Source organism: Gymnoscopelus microlampas, assembly GCF_963454915.1.
Source record: "Gymnoscopelus microlampas genome assembly, chromosome: 11".
Taxonomy (NCBI): domain Eukaryota; kingdom Metazoa; phylum Chordata; class Actinopteri; order Myctophiformes; family Myctophidae; genus Gymnoscopelus; species Gymnoscopelus microlampas.
Genome location: NC_139948.1, coordinates 49,883,086 through 49,908,244, shown reverse-complemented (window position 1 = coordinate 49,908,244; position 25,159 = coordinate 49,883,086). Strand labels below are relative to the sequence as shown.

Below are 25,159 nucleotides of genomic sequence, written 5' to 3'. Positions count from 1 at the left end.
ACCTAGAGTCTATCTGTGCACGTCCCTGGCGAAGCGCAACGTATCGACCTTGTGGATTTGCTACTTTTATGCTTTTTCAATGTGAATCCTGAAATCTGTTTTGGACATATGCGGTTTCTACCCGACAGAGACAATATAGTGGTTAAACTTTCATCTCAAGATTCCACCTGCACGCATGCACACACACACACGCACACACGCACACACGCACACACACGCCTGTTCGTTTGTGAATCTCCAATGTAGCCTCTTTCACTCTGTCATGCAGTTCAACATCGCTCCACCGGGGGGTGCCAGTCGCCAGACAGTCACAAGTGACATTAAAAAGGAGACGACGTTTTAAGTATTAGAGCATAAAAAAAATATGTGCAAAAGAAATGGTCACACTAAACATTCTCTATTACGAAAGCCTATTATTTAATGGTGTATATAAGTATTTGACGCTGTTTAAATGTAAGATGTGATGTACTAATATAATTGTGTATAGTATTTCCTAGAGATGTTTATTTTCTATAAAATGGAATATGTTATTGATTATAAAAAAAAACGTTATTAAAAGAATCCATGGATGAAAAAAAAAATAACTATGACCTTTTTTGGGAATGTCTTTCTCTCGTCCTGAGTTTGGAGCATGCACGTTTTGTTGATTTTCATTGTCTTATTTGTTTTGGAATCGGCTGACACACAGCATCACTTTGTTTGAAATGTTCTTTTTGTAACGCCAATGTTAAATATACCAGCACCTTTCAATGCTGCTAAGACCAACCTCTGCTTGTTTTTGTCTTTACTGAACACACATCCACATTCACCACAACACAAAAATATGTGGGTAGTTAAGCAGTGGTGTAAAGTAACTACTAAGTACATTTACTCAAGTATTGTACTTTAGTACAATTTTGAGGTACTTTTACTTTACCAGAGTATTTCCAATTTTCTGTACTTTTACTTCTACTCCACTTCATCTCAGAGGCAAAATATTGTACTTTTACTCCACTATAATTATTTGAAAACTTTAGTTACTTTGTAGATTTTGGTTATTACAAAACATTACCCACTCTTCAGCCCTATATACATTTTGACCATTTGAAAATAGTCTAGGTATAAAATAGGACTAAAGTGTTAATGTATGTTTTATATCCACGGCCCATGCAGACGTTCGCCCTCCAGAATCCATTCCAGAGTAAACCTGTAGGCCGCCAGCCTGTACTGACTGACTAGAGAGACAAAGCAGGAGGTCACAATATAAAAGGGGTCATTTTTTGTCACCTATTAGACATTTCACAAATGGGCATGGTCATCTGCAAGGGGGTGAGCACACACACACACACACACACACACACACACACACACACACACACACACACACACACACACACACACACACACACACACACACACACACACACACACACACACACAGACACAGACACACACACACACAGCCAGGACGAACTTCCCATGTCATGTGATTTCTTTGAAAATGAAACAAAACTAAACTCGTCTGATAGTCAGTCAGTCAGTCAGTCAGACAGACATACAGACAGACAGACAGACAGACAGACAGACAGACAGACTAAAATGGCGCAGCAGGGAGTTGAAGTGGATCAGGAACAGTTGTGTTGCTCTATCTGTCTGGATCTACTGAAGGATCCAGTGACTGTTCCCTGTGGATACAGCTATTGCAGGAGGTGTATCGAGGGATTCTGGAACCAGGATGATCAGAGAGGGAGGTTCGGCTGTCCACAGTGCAGAGTAGACACGCCTTCATCCCTAGACCTGTTCTGAAGAAGAACACCATGTTGGCTGATGTGGTGGAGAGCCTGAAGAAGACAGGACTCCAAGATGTTCCTCCTGATCACTGCTACGCCAGCCTCGGAAACCCATGCCTTTTTTTTTGTTTCAAAAGAAAAAAGCCTGGGAGAACCTTGCAGGAACGCTGGTCTTAGGACCTTGTTATCTCCTAACCAATCAGAGTGCTCCAAACCCAGGCGCTGGAATCCAGCGCCTGGGTTTGGCTCCGCCCTTCAAGACCATCGATTGGGCTCGTTCTTTCAGTCTACTGCTACGCTGGACCTGGAGATGTGGCCTGCGATGTCTGCACTGGGAGGAGACTGAAAGCTGTGAAGACTTGTCTTCAGTGTCTGGTCTCTTACTGTGACACTCACCTCCAGCCTCACTATCAGTCTCCTGCCTTTAAGAAACACAAGCTGGTCAAAGCCTCCAGCGAGCTTCAGGAGAACATCTGCTCTCGTCACAACGAAATGAGGAAGCCTTTCTGTCGTACCGATCAGCAGTGTATCTGTTATCTGTGCTCCGTGGAAGACAAAGGTCACGATACGACCTCAGCTGCAGCAGAACGTACTGACAGACAGAAAGAGCGCGATACGAGTCAACAGAACCTCCAGCAGAGAATCCAGGAAAGAGAGAAAGACATGAAGGTGCTTCACCAGGAGGTGGAGTCCATCAACCACTGTGCTGACAGTAAGCTAACAAGTGGAGGACAGTGACACCATCTTTACTGAGTTCATCCCTTCCATGGAGAGAAGGCGATCTGAAGGCGATCTGAGGGAGCTGATCAGAGAGCAGCAGGAACGTGAAGTGAGTCGTGCTGAAGAACTGAGGAGGCGTGTGGTCCAGACAGTACTGTCAACACCACCAGAAAAGAGAAAGACCAGAGCTGAGTTCTTACAATATTCATGTCCAATCACACTGGATCCAAACACAGCTCATCAAGGCCTGTCTCTGTCTAAAGGGAACAGAAAAGTAACAACGATGAACACACCACAATCATATCCTCATCACCCAGAGAGATTCACTGAATATCCTCAGGTTCTGGATAGAGAGGGTCTGACTGGACACTGTTACTGGGAGGTAGAGTGGAGTGGAGGAGTTGTTTTTATAGCAGTCTCATATAAGGATATCAGCAGAACAGGGTCTGGTGATGAATGTGGATTTGGATTCAATGATAAATCGTGGTCTTTACGGTGTACCAACAAAGGTTATAGTTTCAGACACAGAGGCGTTGAAACTAAAATCCCAGGCCGTGTGTCCTCCAGTAGAGTAGGAGTGTACCTGGACCACAGTGCAGGTACTCTGTCCTTCTACAGTGTGTCTGACACCATGACTCTCCTCCACACAGTCCACACCACGTTCACACACAACCTCCATGTTGGATTTAATCTTTATCCTCTATCCTCTGGAACCACTGCTGAGTTGTGTGACCTCAATTAGATCTGACTTTTTTTTCTTCTCTCATGTCCTGAGTCCAGAATCATTTCTTTATTATTTGATTGTTTTTTTCTCAGCGTGCAAAATTTCAACATTTTGTTAGGGAAACAAATAACAAAAAGAAGATGATTTGATCTTAGAAAACATGTAGAGTTGTTCCTAAACTTTCATCATGCTTGTTTTATTTGTCTAATGGGAAGATTGTGTGTGATTTATTAACCGCTTCCAACCTGACATCCCTATGTTGGTCATTAGAGGAGAAATCTAAAATTACAATAATAATATCAATATTTAAATCATCTTAAAAACAATGTTTTTAAAAATAGTGAAAACAGCCAATCTACAAGCTCACAACAGATCGCGATGCTTTGTGAGCTTGTAGAGTAGCTATTTTTGCTATGCACCGTATGATAAGATATGAAGTATAGGGTCTTAAAGTGGTTAATAATCTATTTTAATATTTTATTCTCTTGTACACCTTCTTGGCACCATTTGTCTTGATATGATGTAATCATTACTTTATGGATATATGGATCACAGATGAAAGACAGACCTGTTGGAAATAATAATTATATTATAATTAATGTATAATTCATGTAAAGTAACTAACTTGATAATGACCTATCTAAGCTATGCGTTTTGCCTGTTTTTATGCTCCCATCTGCCTCAATAAAACTACATCTGTTGTTGTCTATGGTCGTTAGAGGTGTGTGTTTGTGTGTGTTTTTTTTTAAATGTTGTGTTGTCTATGCTAGACGTATGTGTTTGTGTGTGTTTTTTAATGACAGTGTCATGGGCTGTGTGTCTATTGCTTTATGTGTGTCTCATGCAGTGGTGGAAAGTAACTAAGTAAATTTACTTAAGTACTGTACTTAAGTAAAATTTTGAGGTATTTGTACTTTACTTGAGTATTTCCATTTTCCAATACTTTTACTTCTACTCCACTACATCTCAGAGGCAAATATTGTACTTTTACTCCACTACAGTTATTTGAAAACTTTAGTTAGTAGTTACTTTTCAGATATAAATCATTATATTATAAAACATACATTAACCACTTTAGCCCTATTCTATACATAGGCTATTTGAAAATAGCAGATCTACAAGCTCACAACGCGTCGCATCGCGACGCGTTGTGAGCTTGTAGATCGGCTATTTTCAAATATTTAGTACTTTTACTTTTGGTACTTTGAGTACATTTTGATGCCAATACTTTTGTACTTTTACTCAAATACATTTTTAATTTTGGATTTTCACTTGTAACAGAGTATTTTTATATTGCAGTATTGGTATTTTTACTTAAGTAAAGAATTTGAGTACTTTTTCCACCACTGGTCTCATGTTTATGGTGACTGACTCATGCAAAGCGTTGTTGTAACTCTGTGTTAAAAGGTTCCTCATCAGTGAAAGTTTCACCTGAAACAGTGACCTGATTTCATTGCAATGCTTTTATAATAGCTAATTAATTCAAATATGCAAAATATCTAATTAAATATGCACAATACAAATATGTATGAAGCCAAAATGGATACATTTAAAAATAAATGACCTTACATGATGAACGGAGGTTTGATGGAGAGAGCTGATTATCAAACTGTTGCAGGTTTTTACATAGGCTACACCACTGTTTCCCAAACACTGGGAGGGGACCCATTTGTGGGTCGCGGACACATTTTTATGGGTCATGAGTACATTTATTTTCTTGTTTCCTAAATGTTGTTTTTAATTAATATTTCAAAACATTTTTTCATGAATTAGGAACAAATTCAATGATTTTTCAAAAATAATATAATTATAATTAGAAAACAAATGTTTAAGAAGTAGTGAAAATAGCCAATCTACAAGAGCTTGTAGATCTGCTATTTTCTCTAGCTTGGGTCCTGGGGAGAGATATATCATTTAGGGTCTCGAGCTAAAACGTTTGGGAAACACTGGGCTATACACAATACTATGCTGGGGTCTTCAACGTTTTCAGGCCAAGGACCCCCTAGCTGAGAGAGAGAGATGAAGCAGGGACCCCCTCTATATTGTATAGAATGGTGTTTCAGATATACTTTTGCTGCTCTTTTCTCCCTCTACACCTAAAACTCTTTGCCAAAAATAGCAGATCTACAAGCTCACAACGCCTCGCAGTGCGAGGCGTTGTGAGCTTGTAGATCTGCTATTTTTGGCTAAAGTTCTCCTCAGAAAAGGGATGCTAGGGTTCAAGTGGTTAATATAAAAAAAGAAAAATCATATCACACAAAGATTTGGTGGACCCCTGTAGTAACTCTGAGGACCCCCTAGGGGTCCCGGACCCCCTGTTGAAGATCCCTGGTATAATGTATAACATTGTGTTTCATATGTATAGACATACGTACCATGTTGTGCATTCAAGCTATTCAAATAATAGATTAATATATTCATTCATATCCACTGCCATTAGTAAACATACTTTACTAACTGAGAAGAATGTAATACTATCAGCAATCTACCACACTTTAAGTATATTTTGATGCCGATACTTTTGTACTTTTACTCAAGTACATTTTCATTACCAGACTTGTACTTGTAACAGAGTGTTTCTACAATTGCAGTATTGATATAATTGATTCATTGATATTCATTGTTAAATAAATATTACAATGTATGTCTATTATTATTATTATTGCTGTTATATATTTCGCTAACTTCTTCTCTTTAACTTTTAAATTAGTGAAATGACGTTTGCATTGAAAACAAATGTATCTATTTTTGGTTCGTGCGCATGTGCGTGCTTGTAATAGTGTGTGTGTGTGTGTGTGTGTGTGTGTGTGTGTGTGTGTGTGTGTGTGTGTGTGTGTGTGCGTGTGCGTGTGCGTGTGTGTGTGTCACGTGTGTGTGTGTGTGTGTGTGTGTGTGTGTGTGTGTGTGTGTGTGTGTGTGTGTGTGTGTGTGTGTGTGTGTGTGTGGGGGGGGGAGGGGGGCGAGGCTTGTGTCGTGTTCGTGTCGTGTTTGTGTGCGCACGTCATAGAGTTGTATGTGTGCGTGCGCATGTGCGTGCGTGTAACAGCGTGTGTGTGTGGGCGGGGGGGGGGGGGGGGCTGTGCTTGCGTACACGCGAGAGGGCATTCCCGGGGATGCCACTTCTCGGGGATGCCCTCTCGCATGTACGCATGTCTGCTTGTCAGACCAATCACAGCCCTTGCTGTTTTGTCCCGCCCCTTAACTACGCCGCTCTTGCAGTGCTCGGCTCATTTCTCAAGGTTTCCAGCAGATGCTAGGTCGGCTCGATACTAGGTCTCTCCGGTCGATGATAGATTACTATTGGAAACTGTTCTACTTGATTTCGGTTCATACATCACTGATCTACTTTCATTTCGTCGTTTTTTGTCTGAGGTGAGTAATATTACTTGATATATACTTTTTTCCCCGCCTTTATTACTTTATTTTTATTTTTTCCCGCCTTTTTTGGACTACATGAACGTTCAGATTTCAAACAGAGTTTTTACCCCATGGCCACGGATGTTATAATTATGTACGGGCCCTCAGAAGTAGCCGTATCTTCCGTATTGTTCAATAAAAACGCATCTTAATCCTATCGGTGGCCATTTGCTCATAGCTGGCACACTCTATCAGAGTGCAGTACACCTACCAACCGATGGGTAATGCAGTTGAAAGCATATGGACATGCTGAGAAAATGGCCACCGATCGGATTAAAATGCTTTTTATTGAACAATACTGAAGATACGGCTACTTCTGAGGGCTCGAACAGAATTGTCACATCCGTGGCCGTGAGGTGAGAACTTTATATTTGAAATTTGAACGTTTGTGTACATGTACGGGCCTTAAATGAATTAAGTGCAAACGCCAGATTACGTTTGTTTCAGGCCCCAGGACTCTGTTGGTTTGTTTTCATAAACTCATGTCACAATCGACCTGTCCATAACAATTCATTATACAACGCAGAATGCAGCTTTTAATCAACATTGCATTTGTTATATCTTGTCTGTTAAAATTGAGCTTGTAGATCTGCTAAAACTAACTTTAAGCAGCCTCTGAAACTGGGTTAAAAACAACCTAGGCTAACCAGTGCTAACGGCTATAAACGTATGCCTACAACTTCCGCGTGGCAGTGACGTTTTAAATGATTACATTATCAACAGTATTGCTATCATGTTTATGTATTTACCAGGGACACAGTGCACATTAATCAACATGTTGGTTTTCACATCCGTGTCATGAACCAGAGTTAGCCAGAAGCTAGCTTTCATCTGTAGTCCCTGAGCAGGCTGTTAAAAGTGCTGATATAACTATCCATACAAAAACGGTTGTATTAATAATACCATACAAGACCAGTAGACATAGTACAGGAGACAGAACAATGATATTTTATATGTTAGTGTGGACTTTACTGAGACAATGGCAAACAACGTGGCTTTGACTCAGTATAGAGTAACATGAGTTTAACTCTAGAACGAGATGCTGTTGTAATTTGACTGTTTTACTAGCAGTAAATAGACATTCATTTGACGCACTGTTTGGTTCAACAAGTGATTATCTGCACCGAGCATTGTACTGGGTTGACTAATGTTAGAGGACGCCGTGGCTTTGCGGTTGTTTGTTGTTGTTTCTCTCGCTGAACCTGGCAACTGCCATGTCCGCTTATTGTAAGCGGATGGTCGCGCTTCTTTTGGGGCTTGTTTTGGGGTTGAAAAGGACCGTAATGAGAGTAGACGGTACACGGTCGGTCGTACCGTGTCGGTCGCGCACGCGCGCCACTCTCAATTGTATATTAGGATCATCATATTTATGATTATGTGCCCACATTTGCCTCTAAATTGTGGAGAAACTGTCGATGCGGAACCAAACTGTCAAGCAATTGTTTCCGCCCAGACACGTTTCACTGTCGCACATGTCGAAAATAGCAGATCTACAAGCTCACAACGTGTCGCGCTGCGACGCGTTGTGAGCTTGTAGATCTGCTATTTTCAAATAGACTATGTATAAAATAAGGCTAAAGTGGTTAAGGTATGTTTTATAATGTAATAATTTATATCTTAAAAGTAACTAGTAACTAAAGTTTTCAAATAATTGTAGTGGAGTAAAAGTACAATATTTGCCTCTGAGATGTAGTGGAGTAGAAGTAAAAGTATTGGAAATTGGAAATACTCAAGTAAAGTAGAAATACCTCAAAATTGTAGGCAAATAGGTTTTATAAAATGTTCATGAATAGGAATTAATATTCACATTTATATTCATGAATAACTTTGGTTAACTAGAACACTGACCTGACTTACTTGCAAATGTATGCCCACATCAAGACTTTATTTTAGTCTAAATATTTGTCCCTTCCTGCTCCAACTTAGAAGGACAGAATTCTGGAAAGTGGGCAGCGATCACGATGTAATCTATTGGTTGCTTCATGCCAGTGTTAGACTTGATTTAAGAAGTAGTGCTTTTCCAGTCAGAAGACAGGTTGAAAGAAGCTGTCTGATTCAGTACACACTGTGCTTTTTATATCGTCAAAATTGCCTTCTGGTGTCCAGATGCTTCAGTTATCACAAAGCAGCTGAATGCCGTAAATAAATCCCCTCTTCTTTATTCTTTGCTTTTTCATTTAGCAAGGATTTTAAGGATGCACGATTTTGGCCGATATCCAATTACCGATTATTTTCTTGGTCAAATGAATCAATACTGCTATTTTTCTTTTTGTCTATTACTATTATAGCCTACCCTGATTTGTTTTTCCCTGCATCAGGCTTATTACAGTTATTCATTTAATATTATGTCGCAGATTGAAGGGAAGATGGAAATATTCTTTCCTTAGGGCGATCTTAAACACTAAGTGTTTACACAACATGACCGGCACTTTGGCTACCATAGTCTGTTGGACACCTGTAAGGGGGAGGAGGAGAGTTTGCTTGTTTGGACAGCAGCATAATTCCCCATTATCATCAGCGGTGACCATGTATCACACAGACTATGAAATCATGTCCGTTAGAGCAGTGGTTCCCAAACCTTTTAGCTCGAGACCCAAAATAAATCTTATGTCTCGCCGTGACCCAAACTAGTGAAAATAGCCGATCTACAAGCTCACAAGATCTGCTATTTTCACAAATTCTTAAAAGTACTTTTCCCCCTCTAATTAATGGATTTTTAAATGTATTTGTATGCTTTCGAAAAAAAGTTTTTTGTTGGGAATGTTTTGATAATCTTTTGAAATAATAAAAAAATTAGGAAGTTAGGAAACACAAAATAAACATATATATAATAAACAAATGGACCCGTACGGGTCCATTTGGTTCCATTTGTACACTCTCAAAAGTTCCAGACCTGTACGTGTCCATTTGGAACCACCTCAAGGAACCCTGAGGGTCCCTGGACCCCACCACTGCATTAGGGTCCATTTGCTTCCATTTGTACAAAAAAAGGTCAATCTATAAGTGTGGTTCTCACAACGCTTGTATACTCGGCTACTTTTGAAAATGTTTCACAATGACCCAACCACAACAAACATTTATTTCTTAAAACATCAAAGAGTCACGGCACACTCATGGCTGCTGATGCCAAACCAGTTTATTAAGGACAAGAGAACAACAAAAACATGTGTTGTTTATATCGCACATGGTTTTTGGATAATGGATATGTTTTGTGCAACCTTTTAAAAAAAAGTCATCGTTTTGTACTATTCTCTATTTCCCCACATAGCCCCCAAACCAGCGTACACGCAATGTATGACGCCGTACACCCAGACCCAGCAGACGCGCCAGGTGACTGCCATCAAACCGGCCACGTCCAGCCAGGCCACCTCCACCTTCTCCATCTGCCCGGTGTCGTCCACCGTGCAGCCCGTACCCTCTGCTGGAGCGTCCGTAGTGCCGTCGTACTCCCAGAGCCCGACCTACAGCACCAACGCTGTCACATATTCTGGTAAGGAAATGCCCGGCCGTCACCCACACATACAAGTTACCCACACGCTAAACCCAAACGTAGTCGAGCAATATAGTAGAATGTGAGCTGCAGAAACACATTTAATTGATCTGGGTGCCATCGTTATAATAACCCATTAAAACCGGGAAAGCGTCTGTCATTTTAGATTTTAGCTGTATAGCAAAACACGTTTTAAGAACACTCAATAAATGTTCAAAAATAGCAGATGTACAATCTCACAGTCATCACTTCGTGCCGCACTGCGAGCTTGTACATCTGCTATTTTTGAATAATTTTGAATGGATGCAACGTGTTCATTACTTTGCAACGTTCCCCATACATAGGCTGTCGCTCGTATTCGCTTGCGCAAAATTCACTTCAGTCGAAACATAATTATTCAACGTACGCGAGTTGTGTCGCATCGGGCGTAGATGCAGAATCTTGTCACTCAAAACACAGTTTAGCAAGACTGCACATTTTAGAATGGAGGAGGAAGCCAAAAGTTCCCAGTGTTAAACACTGACGCATTTGATTTCTTTCTGAGATGCTGTGGCTTGTAGACTTAGAATAGGCTCTATGCACAGCAGCCATATTATCACTTCTTTCATAGGTGTTACCAATGATACTAATGAAGGCTCTGTTCCATTTAGTGTAGCACAGTGGTTTCCCACGACCCCCATAACTCTGAGAGTGTACAAATTTACATACATTTGTACACTCTCAGAGTTACACACCTGCAAGGGGCCATTTGGAAGCCCATGAGGGTCCCTGGACCCCAACTGTAGACCCACTGGTGTAACAGAGTGTTTCTAGTGAGCCAACATGCACAATATCAGCACCCTGGCTCTGTTTGACCAGAATGGAACAGAGCCTTCATTAGTATCATTGGTAACACCTGTGAATGTCTTCATAATATGGCTGCTGTGAATAGAGCCTATTGGTATCTTTAAAAAATATATTTTATTGAAATGCATTTCTTCATCACTGCCCCTATTCCTGCTCCATAGGTACGTCTTACTCGGACTACGAGGCTGCCGTGTACTCTGCTGCCTCCACATATTACCAACAGCAGCAGCAACAGAAGCAGGCGGTGGCCGCGGTAGCCGCTACAGCAGCGTGGACGGGCAGCACCTTCACCAAGAAGCCGCCCTTCCAGAGCAAGCAGCTCAGGCCTAAGCAGCCGCCCAAACCCCCTCAGATCCACTACTGTGACGTGTGTAAGATCAGCTGTGCAGGCCCGCAGGTGAGCACACTCACACTTGTCTCTGTAGTCCTTGGTCTTTGAAGCCTAAAGACTGGTGGGGATCACTTTGAACCTCGCCTCCCTATTTTGGGCATGTTGTTATAGACCAAAAACAAACCTGATCTACAAGCTTGTTTGAGTACCTTGAAAAGCTGTATATCAATTCTACATTTACACTGATCAAATTAGTTTAACAAACTTTGCAGGTTTGTCCGACTTAATACATGATTAGATTTTATGCTGAAACGCCATGCTTGGCTTGCATTATACGTCCTACATTTGAAGCAAATGGTGTCTCAAATGAAGGAATAGTAACCCCCCTTCCTCTCCAACCAGACATACAAGGAGCACCTGGAGGGCCAGAAGCACAAGAAGAAGGAAGCGGCTCTCAAGGTGTCTCAGAGCAGCAGTAGCAGCAGTAGCAGTGGAGGAACCAGCAGCTCTGCCCCCGGCGTCCAGAACCAGCTCCGCTGTGAGCTGTGTGACGTCTCCTGCACCGGAGCCGACGCTTACGCCGCTCATATCCGTGGGGCCAAGCATCAGAAGGTAATGTATTTATTTTATGCTACCATGTATTACCATCATGTGTCACTTGCTCGCATAGATCAGTTCTTTTTGACCAGCGACACCATTTTACCTATGGATTAGGCTTAACCACGTAAGCACTAATTTGCACTTTGGGATACAAGCTCACAGCTTGTCTTATGAAGTTTTATACATTGACTATTTTTCAAAATTTGAGAACTTTGACAAACATATTTTTTAAGTCTTTAAACCTTTGCCTATAATGGCATGCCCAAAATGGGTAAGCCAGGGTTAATGTGGTTAACTACATTAATCTACAATCTTTCAACGTGTCGCACTGTGAGATTGTAGATATTTGTAAAGGGGTAAAAAAGGAGGGGGCCCATTATAGACCCCTGGCTGACACCGATAAACACATTATTTAGGAACATAATGGATTGTAAACGGTCACAAAAGATATTAACCCTCATTCAATATACACACGCCCACATACAGGCAGGCTTACTGGACGTTGTGTACTTGTCTCTATACTGTGTATATTTGGCACAGATGTATGCATATATGACCGGTACGCAAGTTCTATGCTTGGTTCAGGTGTTTGGAAGGACAGAAAAAACAGAACATATTTGCATATCTGGTTTAATAAAGACATAAGCCAATCCTTTTACAGCTTCATAAGTCATAAGGGGAACTTTAGCTTTGACTTGTTTTGGCAATTAAAGCAAAGATGTCAACATGTGTGTTCCCAAATATGAGATTTATGATATGAGAGCATTGGCCGTACTGACGCACGCTGGAATGATTACCAACGTTTGTCTGTGACTGTGTTGTGGTATTAAATCATGCTGCAGTGTTTTTAGATCTCACCACAATACTGATATTCAGCATGATGTACAATTTTTTTTTTAAATTTCAATTGAAAAGGAAAGGGGCAATCCTTCTTGCCTTTATTGAATAGCTATAATTTCATTTTAGAAAAAAAACAAGTGTCCACCTACAGAACTCGGCCTTTATGAATTGAATACGCAGGACCACAATGGAAACAAGCCCTCAGGGATTTTTGTGTTATCCTTTTAGCATTATTGTGTAGGCCTTACTGTGCCTCTGTACTTTTTGCAAACTGCTGATAAAGAATTCAATCAATCAAAGCCACACAGCAATTTGCATGATGCTCAAGCAATGGCTGAACATGGCTTGCTATCATGCTGCCTAGGATGGCAAATAAACAGTGATATGTTGGATGGATGGATAGGCTTTTAGTTTAGTGGTGTTAGTTAACAGAATTCAGTGTCGTAAACATACATGTCGTTACAATACACCATTGGTTCTCAAAGTGGGGTCCGGGGACCCCCAGGGGTACTTGAGGGTGTTCCAGGGGGTACCCAGAAAAATGTTTAAATATAGCATCAGAATAATTATGACCTTTTATACTTTGGCTATTCAAAAATAGCAGATATACAAGCTCATAGCGTGGCACTGAGTGCCGCGCTATGAGCTTGTAGATCTGCTATTTTTGAAAAATCTTGAACATTTTTGCAAATCTTTGAATACATTTTTTTAAAGCGAACATTTGCAACTCAAATCTTTGCTTCTGGGGGGTCCCTGGAACAAAATATTTTTAGATGGGGGTCCGCGGCCAAATACATATCATTTTGGGGGTCCTTGGCATGAAAAAGTTTGAGAACCACTGCAATACACAATGTCATTTAGAAAAGGGTTTGGACAGCTGCTTTTTACAACAAACCCTCAAACGTGTTGCTCTGCTCCGTTCCCCAGGTGGTGAAGCTTCACACCAAGCTGGGGGAAACCCATCCCTTCCACGGGGGGCCCAGCGTGGTCACCCAGACCTCCTCCTCCACCACGGCCGCCCCCAGTAAGACCCCCCCCTCCTCTGGCCTGGGCAGCTCCAGCACCACCTCTTCGTCCCTGTCCATGGCACCTCCTCCTCCAATGCTTCTGCCTCCTCACCCACAACTCCTCCTACCTGAAGCCGGTCAACATAGTGAGCGGTGGCGGGGGGGGGGGGGGGGGGTTCGGCAAGAACGCGCTCGGCAACAGTCTGTCGTCTGCCAACTCCACCGCCCCCGTCAAGAAGGCCTCCGCCCCCAAGATCAACTTTGTCGGTCAGTAGGTCCCCTTTGCATTTTGACGTCTCCTGGCGGTATTTGGCAATTACTTCATTCTTCACCTTGTTGCCATTATGCTCTGTACTGTGTTTTTGCTGTATTCCTGTTTGATTAGTATAGCTCTGCATTTAACCAGTTCAACCACATGAATCCTAGCGTCCCTATTCGGGGCTTGTCGTAATAGGCAAACATTCAGTGAAAATAAAAATCGTCTCACTACACGTCACGAGGCATTGTGTGAGCTTGTAGATCGGCAGAGATTGATGAGTGATAGAAAAGGACGGGGCCAATTACAGACCCCTTGCACACCCATCTAAGTATATAGGGTTTAAGTCATTGAACCCCTATATGTACTTATCACACAATGAATAAAGAAAACGACTTCCATTTTCACTTTAAAAATTATAAAACATTTTTTTTTACAATTCGCACCTATAATGACGTGCCCAAAATAGGGACACCAGGTTGAAAGTGGTTCAAACACTCATCACTAATAAAGAGTGAAGCTGGTTTCACAGAGCGTGCTTTGCACTTAAAGGCTACATGCCAATGTCTGGATAAGTCTCTGCCAACTTGTGTAGTGATGGACGGCGACCAGGCGTGCGTTTCTAAACCTAACATTTCTTGAAGTTCTGTGCCTTGTAGAATAACAAGTGTATAACCTAGTTTAACCATGCAGTCAAATGGCCAATAGTTCACTCCTGGCCCTTGCAAATGGAAACGGTCGTTGTTTTCCTTTTTTTTATTTTATTATTGTGATTTATTGCATTTGTATGCTGTCCATTAGTCAAAGCATCTGTGGACTAGTGACTCCTCAGTAAAATGTAAAATGGAATGTCACAGTTTTAAGTAAACCAATACTAAGAATCTTTGAATGGGATTGTGTGTTAATAGTGATGTTTTGTTTGTTTTTGCATGATCAAAATTTTGATTTGCAAATTCTTATCGGTTAATCAATTCATTTTTTGTGTGTATTTACGATTAGAGGTTGGGTGTTCACTAATGTCTATGGTAAGTTTACGGTAACTTTTGATTGAAAAATAAGGCCCTGCTACAAATAATAACTTCTCTAGCTGTGGTCTTTTGGAGCAGTAAGGATGAAGTCATCAGTAGACACAATTTCGGGTTTTATCGTATTTGTTGGCTGTTCACTTCATCCAATGCCATCTGCAAACTCACAACACCTTGCATCGCCTATTTTTGCCACTAAATAGGCAATTCATGAAATATTGGAAGAGGGTTTGTGCCCAATAGCAATGGTCTGAGACTAAAGAACCCTACCTCCCCCTTCGCCCCTTGCAGGAGGAAACAAACTGCAGACCACGGCGAAAGCGGATGAGATGAAGGCGGCGGAGATATCCAAGCCAACGCCACCCTCCATGGCTGCCCCAGAGACCAAGAATGATATCTCTGATTCGCTGTCTGCGGCGGCGCTAGCTGCACTGCAGAACGACGTGCAGCCTGTTGGACACGACTACGTTGAAGAGGTATTCTGACAGTTCACTTGGGTGTTGCTTGCCAAAAGTAACTGATCTACATGCTAACACGTCGCATCACGACACATTGTTAGCTTGTAGATCAGCTATTTTTGTGAGTATAAATTATATTGTTAAATTGTCCTTTTTTTTAGTAAGGCAAAAAAGTGTGCACAACTGCAGCAGCCCAAATAGGGAGACAGCTGTTTTTTGTTTAACAAACCCCACTGGCCATGAACCAGAGGGGAAGGCCAGTGCTGTGGATGTGGGCATGTAATCGTTCTATATTGCACTCCATCAAACACAAGTATAAAAGAGTTAAAATGAAGACTGGCTCTGAGTCTGCCGTACAATTGTATTTTTACGGCGTTGCTCGGCCATACCCTACCTGTCTATGAGAGGGTCTGTGTGTCACAAACCACAGGACCCATCAGTGCTAAACTTTGCATGCACGCTACACAGAATTAACTCCACATTGGAGCCATGCTGTTGGATCCTATAAGAGTTCAAGTTAAAAACCACTGCTATAGAGGGAATTGAACATTTTGTGTTACCCATCTCCTTAGGTCCGCAACGATGAAGGCAAAGTCATCCGCTTCCAGTGCAAGCTGTGTGAATGCCGTTTCAACGATCCCAACGCAAAGGAGATGCATCTGAAGGGAAGGAGGCATCGACTGCAGTACAAGGTTGGTACATTTTCATAGGTGCAGGCACAAGTGTTATTATGCCTAATGTATTATCTTTGGCTGATGTCGCTTGCTGATAAGAACTGATCTTCAAGTCATGTTTTAGCTGGGACAACGTTATTTTTAGCATGACAGGTTTTTAGACCGAAGCGAGTAATCTACACGACCCAGGACACTAGACTGAACTATTTTGAATGGTTAAACAATAAGTCATAAGTTGATCATGCCGTCATCTGTCCTGACATTTCCTCTTCACCTGGTCTTTTAGAAAAAGGTGAACAGTGACCTTCAGGTGGAGGTGAAGCCTAGCATCCGTGCCCGTAAGATTCAGGAGGAGAAGATGAGGAAGCAGAGCAGAAAGAAGAGGTCTGGAGGAGGAGAGAGGAAGAGGAGCGCTGGAGAATGGAAATGAGGTACGATGAGGTCTTTCATGACCAGCTGATGTTTTTTTGTTTTTTTTAACTTGCGTCTCCATTCTGGGGAAAACATCTGCCGAAAATAGTGCAGATGTATTTTCCACGGAGATTTGATGTAGAGGGGAAAACGGGAGGGAACCAAGTATAGACCGCTGGGTGTTCCCAGTCGACTAAGTATATAGGGTTTAAGTGGTTCATCAGTGGACATTCTCCATGTCTAATCTGCTGAACTCCCAGGTCACTGTTTTTTTTTTCTTCCCCAAACTGCTGAAACTTTCCAGGCGTTATGAAGAGGACATGTACTGGGGACTCATGGAAGAAGAGCACCACTGGGATGACAGACCCCGTTTGCCCGACTGAGGCTATCCTCAGGGGCCCCCTGGGCCGCCCGGTCTCTTGGGGGTCCGGCCTGGCATGCCCATCCCTCAGCCTCAGGGACCTGTGGTAGGTCCTGGGTCCTCTGAATTTTTGGGCGGTGTAGCCGTCCCTATATGTGAGGTTGGGACATTGACATTTGCTGAACTGTGATTGGCCACCCATTGTACCCCCCAAACCCTGCACTGTGATTGGCCACCCATTGTACACCCCTTCCACCCACAATGGGTGGCCCCTGGACACCCCCGCTGATTCTATTCAGCACTGTGATTGGCTAGCAACATGCTGGGTGTACAGTACAAGGCACAATCCATTTTATTTAGGATAGAGTGATTCAATGTCTTCAGTAGGGCTGTCAATCTTCCTCATATGATTGAATTTTCTGTGGCTATTTTAATCCATTTTTATGACACATTAATACAAATTAAATCAATTGCACAACAGATTTATCAATAAGCTTGTGCAATCTTGTTTTGTCTTCAGTTGCCAAGAAATTTGAAATTCCTAGTACCTCAGACTTAAAAGTCTATGATGACTTGAACACTGAAGTTGACGGGGAGGCGTTTCAGTTTTTTATAAAGAAACCAGACCTTGGTGTGTTGGAGATTTGTTCACCCCAAGACCCAAATCCTGAAGGTGAGTTCTGTTGCTTATCAACATGGAGCCTCATAGCCTCATCCATACAGTCCTGGCTAACCTAAAATGTCACACAGGTATATTTTTGTACTTTGAAATGATCTTTGTTTCTATACGCCCAATGTAAGTAAAAGAGAGAAAGTGTCTGAGGAAGAACTTTGTTGGTGTGTGGATCCTTCCGTATCTAATGTGAGCTTTTTACATTACACTTGCCACAAACATTCCTCTCTTGCTAATCACACTTGTTATGTCAACATTATTGCTAGATTCAGTGAGCCCCTCTGCAAGCAATTCCATTGCCAGCAGCAGCAGCTCCTTTCTCAGCTCTGGTGCAGACAATGACGGGGACTCGGATGACACCATCAGTCCTGCTCCAAGAAACAGAGCTGACCTGACTCGTCTCGCTCAGGTAAGCGTTGCTTTTTTGGGGGGGGGGGGCGGTCATGGTTTACATTTTTGTCACCTTAAATATACTTGGCCACCAAATGTAGTGGCCTGTAGGACCAGTGCTTTAAAATATTACTGTCTATCCCTGTGTTTCCCCTCCCTTTTTTTACTTCCACTTAGATGGTTGAAAAAATTCTGAAGGACAGACCTGGCCGAGAGAGGATCCTTACCGAGTATGCTTGGACAAAAAGCCCAACGGATACCAGAAGACGCGACATGGTGAAGATATTGGTTGCACACATGGCAAGTGAACATGGGTATGTTGTCATCTAAAAATTATGCACCCAATACACAATTTTGGTTGTACTTGGTGCAGGCCAAAATCCTCCTTTTTGCAGAAGGCAGCGTCACAGCAATACTTTTGTTTGGATCTCATACGTGTGTGTGTGTGTGTGTGTGTGTGTGTGTGTGTGTGTGTGTGTGTGTGTGTGTGTGTGTGTGTGTGTGTGTGTGTGTGTGTGTTTGTGTGTGTGTGTGTACTGTAGGACGAGTCCTTTAAGGCGTGTTAAAGAGGACTATGCACAGGGCATCACTGCCTTATTCCCATACCTGGCCGATCCCCAGGGAAATTTGGGCTATGTAAGTACATAAAACACTAGTCTAACGCATATTTACACATGCTCATTAAAACCAAATGACACTTCCCCCCCCCCTTTTCTTCTTGTGTTTTAGGAACAGTATTACAATCCAGTAGATGGGAGTGGGTTTCTGGCATGGCGAGTGAAATCACTTCAAAAAGAAGCATCAGAGGGACAAAAAAAGAGCAGAAATGTTCAGCCACTGACGGGTGTGTGATTTTGATTGTTACTAGAATTTAAGGGTGAAGTCACATGTTCACACACACACACACACACACACACACACACACACACACACACACACACACACACACACACACACACACACACACACACACACACAGGAAAACCAGCTAACCACAGAAACCCAGTGTCGTGAGGCCATTGTATATGGCTGTATGTATGTATGTATGTGGCTCTTCAACTGCCTTACATTAACCCACTAAGACCTGAGGAAGCGTCTGTGATACTTTTTCATTTGAGCTAAAAAGCATTATTTTACACTTTGACTATTCAAAAATAGCAGATATACAAGCTCATAGCGCGGCACCGAGTGCCGCGCTATGAGCTTGTAGATCTGCTATTTTTTGAAAATATATATTCTTTTAAAGCGAACAATAACTCAAATCTTTGCTTCTGGGGGTCCATGGAACAAAATATTTTGAGACGGGGGTCCGCGGCCAAATTCATATCATTTTGGGGGGTCCTTTACATTTTGCAGAATATAAATTATACAGCAGAAAATGTCCTTATGGTTCATCTTGCATATTGTGGTAATAAAAGTGATTCTGGAGGCTACCTAATCGTGACCAAAACATCCCATTGCGATCCGGCTCTAAACTGTTTGCAAACGGTGACTAATTTTAATAGCAAGACTAATAAAGTTCTCTTTTCACAGACTGGGACCAGTGTCCAGGGGCATCTGGACAGCATCACAGAGAGCCTTCAACCCTATCTGCTTGCTGTGGGTATCCAGAAGAGTGTGATTCACAATGAAGTACTTCATTGTGATTGACAAACGTGCAATCCCTTGTAAGTCACCCAGGGGTTGACACTAACGCCTGCCCGACTCACCCCTCCTCTCCCCTCTTCTAACCTCCTCTCCTCTCCTCTCCCCTATTCTCCCCTCCCCTCCTCTCCTCTCCCCTTCTCTCCTTCTCTCCATATCTACAAGCTCACTGTGAGTTTAATGTTTGGAAAATAGCAGATCTACAAGCTCACTGTAAACTTCTTGCCTTATTTTAAATAGCCGATCGACAAGCTCACTTGTCAGCTTGTAGATAACTTGTGAGCTTGGAGATCTGCTATTGTCACTATATTTATATAGTGACAAATATATATTTGTGTCTAAAATACAGTATTTTTGCTTGAAATTTTCAGCTGTGGCGTGGCTGTACACTGGATCTGATATCTTGGCCAACACAGCTGTGGACTGAGGGGACCGTCCCAGACTGCACTACTGCAATGTTTGTTTAACATAACATGACACATGTGCAAATCAAAACCTTTTAGATCTAACTATCTAATGTTAGCATATGGACATTATCTTGTGGTCAGTCCATTGTCCGTTTTTAAGGAGGCATTGCCAATATATATACTCTGTAGCTTAACTCTTTGACTGCCATATGAACAGTGTAATAGTGTGCCACTGCTGCCAGCAAAAACAGTGATTTTTACTGTATCAGTTTGCATAGAAAAATACTGTACTTGTACTTCTATCCACTACAGCTCAGAGGCAAATATTGTACTTTTAATCCACTACAATTGTTAGAAAACTTTAGTTACTTTGTAGATTTTGGTTATTGTTTAAAAAAACATAGGGTACATTAACCACTTCAGCCCCATTTAAACTTTGGCTATTTGAAAATGGCAGATCTACAAGCTCACAATGCAGCATGTTGTGAGCGTGTAGGCTTACAAGCTCACTTGTCAGCTTGTTGGACACTTGTCAGCTTGTAGATCTGCTATTGTCTATTGATATGCATGTACTTTCATAGCTTTGTGTCTAAAATATTGTATTTCTTTTTTTTTACAGCTCCTGCTGCGGACACAGGTGACAGACACACCATCCCAGACCTACTGCAAGGTGTGTAACTATCTAATGTTGGCTTATTGACATTGTCTTGGGGTCAAATACTAGGTTGTGGGGGTCTGTGGTTTAATGCATAGGCTAAAAAATGGAAGCTCTTTGACACTACAATAGTTTGAGAACCACTGGTATTCAGGTGACAAGTATATGTTGCTTACATTTTATATAGTTGTCAGCTAATAATAATAATAATAATAATACATTTTATTTATAACGCACTTTACATTCTCACGGATCTCAGAGTGCTACAGATTAAAAGCAGAGCATAAAAACAGCATAGGCAACAAAACAATTACAATAGACCCAACCAGACTAAACTAAAGGGCCAACTTTTAGAAATTAAAACTCAATACGAAAAACAAACAAAGTCCATGAAAAATTAGAAAAATGCTTTTTTTAAAAGGTAGGTTTTTAGTCCATTTTTAAAAGCATCAGTGGACTGTGGCGCTCTCAGGTGGTCTGGGAGGGCATTCCACAGACATGGGGCTGTGTGACAGAAGGCCCGGTCGCCCATGGTGCGGAGGTGTCAGGGACAACAAGAAGGTTGGTGGTGTTGGAGCGGAGGCTTCGGGTGGCAGGTTTTGGGGTGAGGAGTTCTTTGAGGTAGGGGGGGGGGCGTTGCCGTAAATGCACTGATGGGTGAGAAGGGAAATCTTGTATTCGGTCCTGAAGGAGATGGGGAGCCAGTGAAGTGAGCGGAGGGTGGGTGTGATATGGTCATATTTTCGCACTCTCATCAGGACCCTAGCAGCGCTGTTTTGGATGTATTGGAGCCTTTGGAGGCTCTTGTTAGGGATCCCGATGAGTAGTGCATTGCAGTAATCCAGCCTGGAGGAGATAAAGGCGTGGACGAGTCAGCTGACTGAAAGGTGATAATAGGGGGGTGATTAGAGGTGTGGTTATCCATATGTGGCCAATATTTCAGCACAATATGACAGTTTTCAAGATGGATCTTGGCACTGTTTCTTTGCTATTGTCCAGTTTATAGAAAGCTATATGCTGATAGCCATCATTGCTTTGTGTTTGTTTAGTAACAGGGAACAGCCTGTCTCTGCAGGTCCTTTTTAAACAGAAAATTAAGGGTGTGTTGGCAATTTCATCCAACCATAATCAACAACTTGATTGTATAGGATGTGTCCTGTATGAGTTCTCTCTCCTGATTGGATGCAATGTATTATTTAGTATATTCGTTTCCATTTGAAAGTATGCTTTAATAAGTACCTGGCATACAAACATGCTCACTTCTGTGTGCCTACGTGTCTTTGGGTCATTCCAGGGCCAGTGTTTAAAGGAGGAGTTCACCCAAAAAATTACTTATTTTCTATCAATTGCACACCCTATGAAGCCTTGAATCCATGGATTATTTTTTGTTTTTGTCGCATTCCTAAGCCAATAATTTGATTCCCGTCTCCTACCAGCTAATGTATCCGGTAGGAGACACAAAGTAGATTATTTGTGTCTCCTACCGGAAATACACACGGTCATCAAATTATTGTCTTAGGAATGCCACAAAAACAAAAATAAATCCATGAAATCAAGGCATAAATCACAGTATTATTCATATTGTAGCATTGTTTTGCCTTATTCATATTATAGCATTGTTTTGTCTTATTCATATTGTAGCATTGTTTTGTCTTTTTTCATAACTATTGATTGTGAAGCATTTGTTTGAAAAGAACGCTAACACTTGTTTCCCTGTTTTTCAGAAGCCGTCCAGCACTGACATTTTTTTTTGCCTTTAACCTTTTTCTACTTTTCAGGAATGTTCTTTGTGAATAATTGTCATATTTCTAAGATAATTGCATTCCATTTATGTTGTGGCTCGTGAACCGGTAGTACCCAATTTCTATAACACAATATTGGCCATCCCTGAATTTAATAACAAACTCACACATGAAATAATCAATTCTAACAAATGCATAACAAACTATTTTGGATTGTATACTGCCTTTTCATGACCCACTACCTTATATTTACATGTGCATGTTGTAAATGTTTAACTCACCATTTGTTTTTAGGGCTGTAAGACTGTAACACTTATTAGGACTAAATTTTTTTTTAATTCCTTTTTACAAAAAAAATAATTTTATTCAAACAGCCAATATACACTTATTAAAATAGGACTTAATTTCTTAATTAAACTAATAAATGTAATCCCAAAATAATTATGGAAAATGTTACACATTGATTCATTGATAAATACAAAATTAGATATCTCCAAAATACACTTTGAGATAATTAACTTAATCAATATAGTTGCAGCCCTACAATTTGTACCTATTTTTCAGAATGTTACATGTTGTTTAATAATATATTAATATATTTACCAGGAGCTTGCTTGATCCCCTTTTTTAACAAATGGGTCGGTGCAAGAATTTTTTTCCCCGTGCACTCCTAAATTGGCTGAAATAGGAGGCGGGTTTTTTGCTTCACCCTGGAAAATATTGAATTTACTTAAAAGTTAGAATATAATTTTGGATAATAACAGTAATAGTAGTAATAATAATCATTATAGCATCAACAATATATCTGTCAATAATAAACTGTTTACAGGCATTGTAATAGTTACCATAATATATAATTGTATAATTATCACTAATAACTATAATTAACCTATATATAGAATCATAAAATATAACCATACTATTATTACATATATAATCATAATAACAACAACTATAATAACAATAATTGATAGGACATTATACCAAATATATTGATGGTGTTGCTTACAGTAAAGGTACCAATAATACAATTGTGTTAATAAATACTTTAAACTATATCTGCTCTGCTTTGTCTCTACTTATTATTCTTTTTACCATGTGTTTGAAAAGTGAATCTATATGTTTGGTAATGTATTTAACATTTACAATGAATACAGATGTGGCTTTTTTTTTGGAATTACTATTCACAATCAGAAGGGTTCTTCACTACTAAAGCTGAACAAAAAGTGAAACTTTGGAATGTAACCTCTCATTAATGCCTAAGCCCATACACATATGAACATAATACACAAACGTTGTTTGTTTAACTGACAATAATTTTTGCCTTCTACAATCTGGTGTTTTAATTTATTTGACCAACTTATCCACTTAACGGTTTGATCCATGCAAGAGTCAAAGCTTGTAATTGAAAGTGTTGTCAGACTATAATCTCTGCCTGCTGGACAAAATGGACTTCAATCCCTCTACTGTGTGTAAAATTGTGAAGCAATCTACATGGACATTAGAGCTTATCCAAAACTCCTGCCTGGTGATGACAAGTCTGTCACAATGTAGGCTAAACAATAGTTTTTCATTGTGGTATTGACGCCACTCAGTAACATTGATGTGCCTGATATGCTGGGGAGTATCTATTTTACAATATACAAAACGGTATGGCTTCAACCCAGCTACTAGCCAGGTCGACAAGTATCGTAATGGTTCCACATGTATTATATGGTGAGACATTCCCAAGTACATTACAAGGTATTTAATATCTATTATCAGGCTGGGGGAAAATAGGTGCTGAATCTTATACTCACAAAACATGACATCATAATATAAGTGTGGGGAAAACGTGAAATGTCTTCTGAGTATTTACAACCTGTTTGCAAATAGCAGATATGCCATTTACTCTATATACACAGGGTATTGTCTCCTCACAATATCTCAGATCAGAACAATAAGGTAAAAAAATGGCAAGTTTGCTTTAACAATAATTTATTTTGAGATCTACAACACCATCTGTTCCACTGGGGACTGGACTGTGAACTACTATGTGACGATGGATTCCTTGGACCCCCATGGCCGCAACCCAGAACTCTGTGTCGGCGCAACCACACTTTGCAATTGCCCTGAATTGTGAAAATTCTAGTTCAGTCTTATGCTAGATGTGCTCCTGTTTCTGCTCAACATTGTAACAGGGCCTTTATTTATACTGTATATATTTTACCACGAATGTTTAGCAAAATGTCATGATTCCTAAATCATACCCCATCAACCAAGACAGTTAATAATGGTAAATTATATTATTGAGCATTGGAACACACGTTTAATTTAAATGTTTAATATGTCCATAATGATTTCACATACTATATTCACATATAGAATCTCAAGTGAATTCGTTTTTAGAACATCTTATGGGGACAGAGCATAGAGTTAAAAAATAAGGGACAGCGCCCTCTATGTCTCGTCCGTCAGACTGCAGATGGACCCTTCAGATATCTTCCCAAATCTCGCGAGAGTGTGTTGCTGGGATAGAGATTTGTGGAATAAGGTTTGTGGATAGACATGTTTCAAAGTGCATCAAACGGTGCAACATGTAAACTTGTCAAACGGTGCAACACTTTTTTCAGTTGAAAATCCTCATCATCTTTTCAAGTTCCAAGTCTCATGTTTTTATGTGGTGAATGTGGATAGAAACAACTCAAACGATCAATTAATGAATAATAGCCTTTTGGAC

At 40.8% G+C, this 25,159-nt stretch overlaps 1 protein-coding gene and 2 pseudogenes across 3 annotated transcripts in view; all 3 read left to right on the top strand.

Moving 5' to 3' along the window:
• rai1 (retinoic acid induced 1) overlaps positions 1 to 1,218 on the top strand; it is a gene marked incomplete at both ends in the record, with an annotated part of 19,879 nt that extends 18,661 nt beyond the window's left edge. The window contains one exon of the mRNA XM_084070839.1: positions 1,153 to 1,218. Coding sequence (XP_083926965.1) covers positions 1,153 to 1,218 — 66 coding nt within the window. The remainder of the gene's footprint in view (positions 1 to 1,152) is intronic.
• Positions 1,219 to 1,578: 360 nt separating this feature from the next.
• LOC311054838 (E3 ubiquitin/ISG15 ligase TRIM25-like) lies at positions 1,579 to 3,231 on the top strand (annotated as a pseudogene). The gene is made up of 2 exons: positions 1,579 to 1,854; positions 2,056 to 3,231. The product of its transcript is annotated as an E3 ubiquitin/ISG15 ligase TRIM25-like (transcript).
• Positions 3,232 to 7,913: 4,682 nt separating this feature from the next.
• Positions 7,914 to 25,159, top strand: part of LOC311054837 (zinc finger RNA-binding protein-like) — a 36,606-nt pseudogene continuing 19,360 nt past the window's right edge. Inside the window, exons 1-11 of the transcript in view lie at positions 7,914 to 7,926; positions 9,899 to 10,120; positions 11,128 to 11,363; positions 11,700 to 11,909; positions 13,665 to 14,011; positions 15,317 to 15,501; positions 16,056 to 16,175; positions 16,444 to 16,588; positions 16,873 to 17,046; positions 17,906 to 18,011; positions 20,663 to 20,713. The product of the transcript in view is annotated as a zinc finger RNA-binding protein-like (transcript). The remainder of the gene's footprint in view (positions 7,927 to 9,898; positions 10,121 to 11,127; positions 11,364 to 11,699; positions 11,910 to 13,664; positions 14,012 to 15,316; positions 15,502 to 16,055; positions 16,176 to 16,443; positions 16,589 to 16,872; positions 17,047 to 17,905; positions 18,012 to 20,662; positions 20,714 to 25,159) is intronic.